General features: G+C 34.0%; 1 protein-coding gene across 1 annotated transcript; it reads left to right on the forward strand.

Moving 5' to 3' along the window:
• The first annotated feature begins 6,572 nt into the window (after positions 1 to 6,572).
• On the forward strand, positions 6,573 to 8,480 carry LOC112511458 (NAC domain-containing protein 100-like). The gene is made up of 4 exons (XM_025117081.1): positions 6,573 to 6,630; positions 6,789 to 7,054; positions 7,149 to 7,423; positions 7,507 to 8,480. Exons 2-4 carry the CDS (start codon positions 6,859 to 6,861, stop codon positions 8,110 to 8,112), a joined length of 1,077 nt encoding a protein of 358 aa, XP_024972849.1. The 5' UTR covers positions 6,573 to 6,630; positions 6,789 to 6,858; the 3' UTR covers positions 8,113 to 8,480.
• Positions 8,481 to 8,689: the final 209 nt, after the last annotated feature.

An 8,689-nucleotide genomic window follows, 5' to 3' on the forward strand; every position in this document is an offset into this window, starting at 1 on the left:
TATTATTATATATTATATATAATATGAAAAAATATTTTTAATATTTATATTTTATACTTTTATAATTATTTATTTAATTTATACTACATAATTTATTTTTTCAATATTCGTTTTACACCATTATCATATTGAAAAATATAATTTTATATTAACTAAAATTAGATCTAACAACGAAAATAACCTCTCAGGAAGCATTCTCATACCATTTATTCATCTTGTTCATCTTAACAAGTTACACTGTTATAATCGTCTCGTTAATACCTTCGAAATAAGTCCAATATTGAATAGTTTTGGACTTAATTATATTATTATGTATTATATATACTATGAAAAAATATTTTTAATATTTATGATTTATACTCTTATAGTTATTTATTTAATTTATGATACATCATTTATTTTCACACCATTATCACAYYAAAATAATTTTHTACTTTGAGTTGGGTTCAAATAATAGTAACCCAATATCAATCCAATACCTACGGTTTGAAAAKTTTACAACTCGATTAGACATCGGGTTGCTTCGGGTTATATTAAGTATTTTGTTAGAACTTAATGATTATCCTACTTATATTTTAGATTTTTTATATTTAAAATTAGATGTTTATCATGTATTTGATTATGTTTATTTGCAGTTAGTTATACGAATTCAGATTTAGAGCTTTAATAAGTTGTACTTACGCATAATCTATTTGCAATCTTGAGTTTTAAGTGATATACATTAATAAACAGTATTTTATGTATAAAAAATGGTTTTTAAGAGTTTTTGCTAAATGTTTTGTAATATAGTATAGATAATAATCTAAATTTAATTAATTTATATAATTATAATCTATATTAAAAATTAAAAACATAAAAAATATAATAACAAAATATTATAAAAGTTAAAGGGTCAAAAGTGAAAATATCAAAAGGTTAAAACCGAAAAATAATATATAGGAGGGGGTATAAAAAATATAGGGGAAAGAGTGTAGAAGAGGGTGGGGTTAGAAAACCCCTATTTATAATGTTACGCTATATATTGTGAAGGTGGTAAATGCGATGAGACCTGAATATGTACTTTAATTAGTTTCAATGAAGGAGGGTCACCTTCACAAAGTATAAAGGTACTTTCATACATACATTTTGACTTTTCAAGTTTGACTCTTCAAAAGTCTATTGGTGATTTTCATCATATAAAGCTTCAGATAATTACTCACTAGACTTTATGGGTTAACCGTCATTTTGTTTTAAAATTGTGTTTTTCAAGACAGGTACATCCGGAAGGTAAAGGAAAGGGGAATATGTGATTGGAAGTTTCATAGTTTTGTATCTGATTATGTGCTAAACTTGGGATTTTGTGGAAGCTGTTTATTACATGAACATATGAATTTGTTATATTCAAGTCATGTAAATTGAGCAAAAAGTTTGTAGTAACTTTTATAAGTAACCTTGTGTATATTTCAGACCAATATGTATTATTTTGAAGTTCATGTTATATGAAACATGTATTATATATGCAAATATGGGGTGGGGCGTTACATAAGACACTTTTTAAAATATTGTCGAGTGAAATAGTTAATACTACTCTTTACTTTTGGAAGCGTCTTAGAAAACTAGTTAAAACTTCTCAAAACGTCTGATAAATCTATTGTAACATTTTAAGATAAGACAGTTTTTGGTTTGTACCTATAAACTTGAGTCCTATAAAGTATTTTCTAAGACCAATTCTATATTTTAGGCGTCTTATAAAAATCAATTTTGTTGTAGTGTTCTTTTCCAGATTCTGGAGTGTTACACATACAGACACACTTACAAAGGCCATATGCGACCTCCTATGCTAGCATGCATGGGTCAGGCCTAGGTCATATCAACTTCCTAATGCTCTCGGTACAGACCCCCTATGCATATGCGATATGTGGTTGTTGTTAAACCCTAGAATGGTGACCCCCATATATGCGACCCTAGGTCACATGGGATATGGGTGACTAAATCTTATCTAGGGTTTAATTTTGGTCGGTGTTCTTCAGTGGATTCTTCTTTCCAACAATTAGAAAGCATTGTGGGTGCCAAGTTTTTGAGTTTAGTCATGTGATTCTTGAGACTGCAGAAGATAAAACAAGAAAATGTTTCAACTTCTGTTGACAATAGAGCATCTCTGTTCTAGCAGACAGGAGTGAAACATAAAAAAAGTATGATGGAATTGCAATTACTATTCAACTATTAGCATAACTTCTTTATAATGAGACTGCAGGTTAGGATAAAACAAGATTAATCATATGATAACAGTGTGATAATCGATTGATGTGAAAATCGTTTGCTATTCTCTTTGTCATTAGCTTATCACATGATTATCACACCCGAATCAAATAGTCGACCCTAGTCGAACCAATAGATTGTAGTTGGCGTTCTTGTGGTAATCATGTGATTGCGAACCTAATCGAATTGAAGATATTGTAATGGAATCTACATATGAATCGTAATAGGTTAGTAATAGTGATAATCATGTGATTGTGATAACCGTATGATTGGGGCAATGGTAATCGTGTGATTGTGATAATCATCAATGGATTATCACATGATTATCACACCCAAATAGTGTGATAAACAAACCTTCATTGAATTGTCTATGCAACATTCTCCCTCAATCTTCTTGGTGTTGCTCTCTTCCTCAGTCATTGTTCGATTTCTTCCTCTATATTCTTGTTGTTCGACTTCTTGCTACATAATTGATAACACAGTGGCTCATGGTTGTTATCAATCCCAGATGATCGGAGCCTTTTCTCTAATCGTGTTTTCTAAATTTTATATGTGTGTGTGATAGAGAGATCTACATATGTGTGTATGTGCAATAACAGAAGGAAAGAGATATCTACATATATGTACATGTATGTGTACAATGTGTGATCTACGTATGTGTATGTGTGCAGTATGTGTGCAGTATGTGTATGTGTAAGAGAAGGATCTACATTGCAGGTCGAAGATGGAGAACAGAGTTGCATGTGTGTATGTGCAACCTCGATTAGTTCATTGTTTGAAACTTCCAATTCAAACCATCCCCAAGTTTTATAAGTCATGGTGGGCAATGACGATAACCTTAGTGCTGAAGGTTTTATTGAGGATTTACAAATCCAAATTCAGGGTCATAGCTTTCATTTATCGGTGAACATGTTGCCTATTACTGGGGTTGACCTAGTGTTAGGAGCATCATGGTTATCTGTTTTGGGTCCTCATATTGCCGATTTTAGTACACTCTCGAACCCATAATCATTTCATACCCTTGTTGGAAGGTAGCAACCCAATTAAGGTATGTCCCTCTAGATATGCCCATATCCATAAGAATCATATTGAGATTATGGTCCAGGACATGTTATCCCAAGGAATTATACAACCTAGTTCTAGTCCATTTTTGTCTCCGGTTCGTAAAAAAGATGTGTCTTGGCGGTTTTGTATAGATTACCGGGCATTGAACGCCATTACAATCAAAGATAGTTTTCCCATTCCTACAATGGATGAGTTAGTCGATGAATTATATGAAGCGGTTTAATTTTCCAAGTCGTACCTTCATTCGGGTTGTCATCATATCCTAATGAAACCTGAAGATCATCATTAACTTTTCACACCCATCAGGGATTGTACGAATGGCTTGTGATGCCATTCGGTCTCACCAATGCCCCCGACGACTTTTCAAGGGTTAATGAACTCGGTTTTTCGACAACAACTTCACAAGTCTATTCTGATTTCTTTGATGATATATTAGTTTATATCCCATCTTGGTCGGATCACATGATGCGTTTACCAGTGGTGTTGGAGCTATTACGGGTGCACTGTTTGTTCGTAAAAAAATCCAAAAATTCAAATAATACAATAACTAATAATTGAAATTGAATATAATAGTAAATAAACCAATCCAATTAAAGAATATTTAAACAAAATTGATCCAGGGTTCTATAAATAATTAACAAAAAATCTTGATTTAAATAGAATAAGAAAAATAACCCAACCTTATATAAAAATTAACAGAAAAAAGCTCAGATTTTAATCGTCCTCAAAAGTGAAAAATCCTAAACATATTTTACTCTTACTTATTTGTCATAATGTTTTATTCTACTCCATCAAATAAATACGTATCTGATATTGTAATTTTTTATGAGAATACATATGCATAATCACGTAATGAAAAATTAACAAGTATATTTTGAGTCTTTGTGGCTATCAAATCTATAGAGAAAAACAGAAAAATCGTAGAAGAAAAACTTACTTGAATTAGCAGTAGGTGGCGGTCGTGATAGCGTTAAGCACAACTAAAAGGCATGGTGGCCAACGACAATAAGACTGATAACATACAAGCTTACCTGTTAATAACGTGTTATAGAATAACTGACAGAAAACAATAATAGAATGGAGAGAATGAATATGTAATTCGCGTTAATCAAAAGCCCTTAAATAGAGATGAGATACAAGTAGATAGTTACGATGGATATTAGTTAGAATCGATCTCTAATATGTTTATCTTTATCTATCTCTAATTGAGTGGAGGGATTCCAAAGAGTATAAGGAAACTGGGAAATCTTAAAGTTATCAAAGCCGACAGGAACAAAAATCTTGAAGGGGAGTTGCAGGAGGAGATTGGGAATTGCAGTAATATGGTCATGTTGGGACTAGTGGAAATTAGTATCTCCGGCAAGAATGGGTTGGGGTTCACTTAAGTGGTGGTGTGGGGTCACGGTATTGGGGGGAAGTCATCAGGGAAAGACTTGATATGGAGCATACGGTGGCACGTGCCACCATATTATTTCTCTGTCGAAGGGTAAAAGAATTTAGGTTCGTGAAATGTGCAACCGTATTAATTTGTTGTGTGCCACCGTATGTATTTTGAAACTACAATGAGAACAGGTTTTATTTGATAAAGTTGGTTTGCAAGGCTTTTATTCCACCACAGACCCAAGTTCGAATCCTATTAATGTCATTTTCTTAGTCAAATGTTGCCATCATTTGAAAAAAGTTCCATATATTTGTTTTTTTATAGTCAAACGGTGCCACCGTTTGAAAAAATTTCTGGGTCCGTCCCTGGAAGTCATAGCGGCAGTATGGAGAAGGAGACAAGGAATGGACAAAGGTGGTCGGAGGAGTTAGGATGAAGATGGTGGCCGAAGGAGTTAGATGAAACCGTCTGGGGTGAGGGGCTTTTCTCCATCTGTATAGTATATGTATTGTGGGAAAGGTTCAAACGAGAACACTTTCATTTTACAAGAACACGAAAACACCATTTTACTATAGGCAATCACATGTGATACTATTATTTCATCACATATGATACACATGTTATACTAAATCAGAGACGCGGACGATTTTTGATGCGATCTTGGTTGCAGGCCAAGTCGCCCTTACACCACGAAGCTCCCTCAAAAGTATTATCACATGTGATAAGGTTGTTGTCGATATGATACTATAATCCATCAAGACCATCACATGTGATGCTAAATCATATACGCAGACAACCTTTGGCGCGACTTAAGTCGTAGAACACGTCTTCCGCACATCACAGGGTCTCTCACACGTATTTTCACATGTAATAAGGGTGTTCTTGCATTCTCGTAAAATATAGGTGTTCTCTTTTGAACCTCCACCATTGTATATGTATATATAATATCAAATATCATATCATATTATCTTTTTGATTATCTAATAATTAATAAATAAAAACAAAGCAGAAAAAGACAAAACTAGGTAAAAGGACAAAAATGTCCCTTACTTAACTGACAAATTAAACGAAGTTAGTGATTAAGGACGATCTTCAAAGCACAATATAAACAACATCGATGATAAATTGTAGTTATTGAAGTCTATGAACCACTTTCGTAGACAGGTGTAAAAACCACAAGAACGAAAATTTTGAGGAACAAACTTTTAAAACCTGTCATTTTAGCGAACTAAAATAAAACAGAAAAATCTTTATTTTCATTCTTATTTTAAGAAATAGGAATTTGATCGATAATCATTTCATGTCAAACACTGGTGTTACGAAATTCGACTCGTTAAGTTAAATGAGACTTATTTTGTATTTGAAATCAACTCAAACTTAATAATTACTAAGCTTGAATAGCTCGTTAAAACACTTGAATTATCAACATCCTTGATTTTTAAATTACGTTAAATAATATATATTATCAACATAAACATACCGAATCTAGATATATATTAAGACCAGAAATACATTTATCTCGTAGCGAATATAATCATTACAGAACCGAATATAAAAGAATTATTGTACGTTCTTTCGGCTTGGTATCTAATTAAAGAAAAACCCGAAAACCCCACAACATCTATCGTCTCGAGTTTATCCAAAGATGCATTATTTACGTGTATCACACGAAGTAATTATCGTATTTAAGATAATATCGAAATAAATTTCGGAGTATTTAAAAGATTAGTTGTATTTAGTCAAAGTATACATACATACATATACATACATTCGTCTGAAGTGATTTATTGCAATAAAGTTATAAGGTGATGGCCATATAAACAACCTCCCCCTTTAGCTTCCTTACGGACCACGTTTCTCTGTCTTTCCGCCATTGATGAACCAGTATTTAAGGGCTTGGAGTCCTCCATTTTCATCTTTTTTCTTGAAACATCCCAGTCTTTCAGGTTACACTTCCATAACTTTGAATACCAATCCACCCCTTTATATATATACATACACACTCCCATTTATGTGAACCTTTATCAGATTTAGCTCTCTTTTTTCTCTCTCTAACACTTAATTAAAGAGCCCATTTGCTATTTTCGTGTATTTGTGATTAAAGTTGCAGGTTTTATCGAAAAAGTTGTGAACTTTTTGAGTTGAAAAAGGGGGGTTTCAGGTTTGGATTTTAGATGATGGAGGATTTCTGTATCTCTGGGGTTGTAAAGGAAGATGATCAGATGGATTTGCCACCTGGGTTTCGATTTCATCCTACTGATGAAGAATTGATCACCCATTATTTATCGAATAAAGTTGTTGACTGCAAGTTCTCAGCTCGAGCAATCGGAGAAGTTGATATGAACAGGATTGAGCCATGGGAGCTGCCAAGTGAGTTCTCAGTTTCTGTTTCTTTTTTGATGTTCTGTTTGTTGAAAAGCTCTGATCTTTTTTGGGTTTTTTGTGGTGTCGATTTTGAATGAAGGGTTGGCGAAAATGGGTGAAAAAGAATGGTATTTCTTCTGTGTTAGGGATAAGAAATATCCCACCGGAATGAGGACGAACAGAGCAACTGCCGGTGGGTATTGGAAAGCTACCGGAAAAGATAAGGAGATTTTCCGGCGAAAGTTGCTGGTCGGAATGAAGAAAACCTTGGTTTTCTACAAGGGAAGAGCTCCAAAAGGGGAAAAAACGAACTGGGTTGTTCATGAATATAGATTAGAAGGTAAATCCGGCCAAAAACTATCGAGATCAACAAAGGTAAATCGGTTCTTGAATCTTGATTTCGTCCCCTGTTTTTGTTATCATCATACTGATCTTTATTTGTTTATGTAAAATGATAGAATGAGTGGGTGATTTGTCGTGTGTTTCACAAGAACTCCGGCGGAAATAAAGTCCAAATTTCAGGGTTGACGAGGATGAATTCCGGTGGCAATGAACTGCTTCCGGCTTCTTTGCCACCATTGATGGACTCTCCGGTGGCGGCATCCGGCGGCAAGATATCAAAACCGACCTTATCGGAACCACTTCATGTGCCCTGCTTCTCCAATCCGATCGATATCCAAAAGAAATCCATGATCAACGGGTATCTCAAGACTGCTGATTTCACTTTCGCTTCAAACTTGGACCACTGGAGGATCAGAAACCTGTGTTCCACCGGCGAATCTGTTCATCAAATCAAAACCAACTTCCAGTTCCCACAAAGCTCGACATTTCCGGCCAACGATCAAGCACTAATGAGAGGCTTGATAGAGAATTACGGTCAAAACATGAAACTGGAACGAGATATGGTTACAGGTTCGCAAGATACAGGGCTGAGCACCGAGATGAACACCGAAATCTCATCAGTCATGTCGAATCTTGAAATGGGTACGAGGAGATTTGAAGAACAAGAAACCCCATTAACATCAATCGGAGCAATTGATATGGATTGCTTTTGGAATTACTGAAATTCATCTGATAATTAATTACAAGAATTACCAAAAGAAGACGAAGATGATGACAGAAACTCATGATCTTCTTGAAAAAGATTGATTACGCCAAGAATTTTCTGATGCTTGAGTAGAATAAAGGCTTTATATTTCAGATTAATTAATAGATGGCTTAATTATATATCAGTATGTGGTCTGTATGATATTATTCAAATGTAATGACATATGAGAGATTGAGTTGGTGGCTTAACTCAACTTTCTGTTGTATTTTTGAACTTTTATTATTGGAATGCAGTGAGCGCTTACCAAGTCACATTACTTTACCGGATGAATATGGTAAGAACTAAAAATCTTACTCGGTAAGTGAGAACGAGGGTTCTTATCATAGTTAACGTTTACCGGGATAAATCATTGCATACGATGTGTTTTAGTGAATAAAATCTTATCTGGTAAGTAAGCCATAGTGTTGAATTTTACACGTAAATGTTTACCGGGTAAGTGTTTAGGTAAACGGCCCTTGAATTTACAGTATTGTAGTTTTATAAATGAATATATTTAGTTGATGGTATGTTATACATGAAACTGAATACTGTTA

Source organism: Cynara cardunculus, assembly GCF_001531365.2.
Source record: "Cynara cardunculus var. scolymus isolate 2C chromosome LG 4, CcrdV1, whole genome shotgun sequence".
Lineage (NCBI taxonomy): Eukaryota > Viridiplantae > Streptophyta > Magnoliopsida > Asterales > Asteraceae > Cynara > Cynara cardunculus.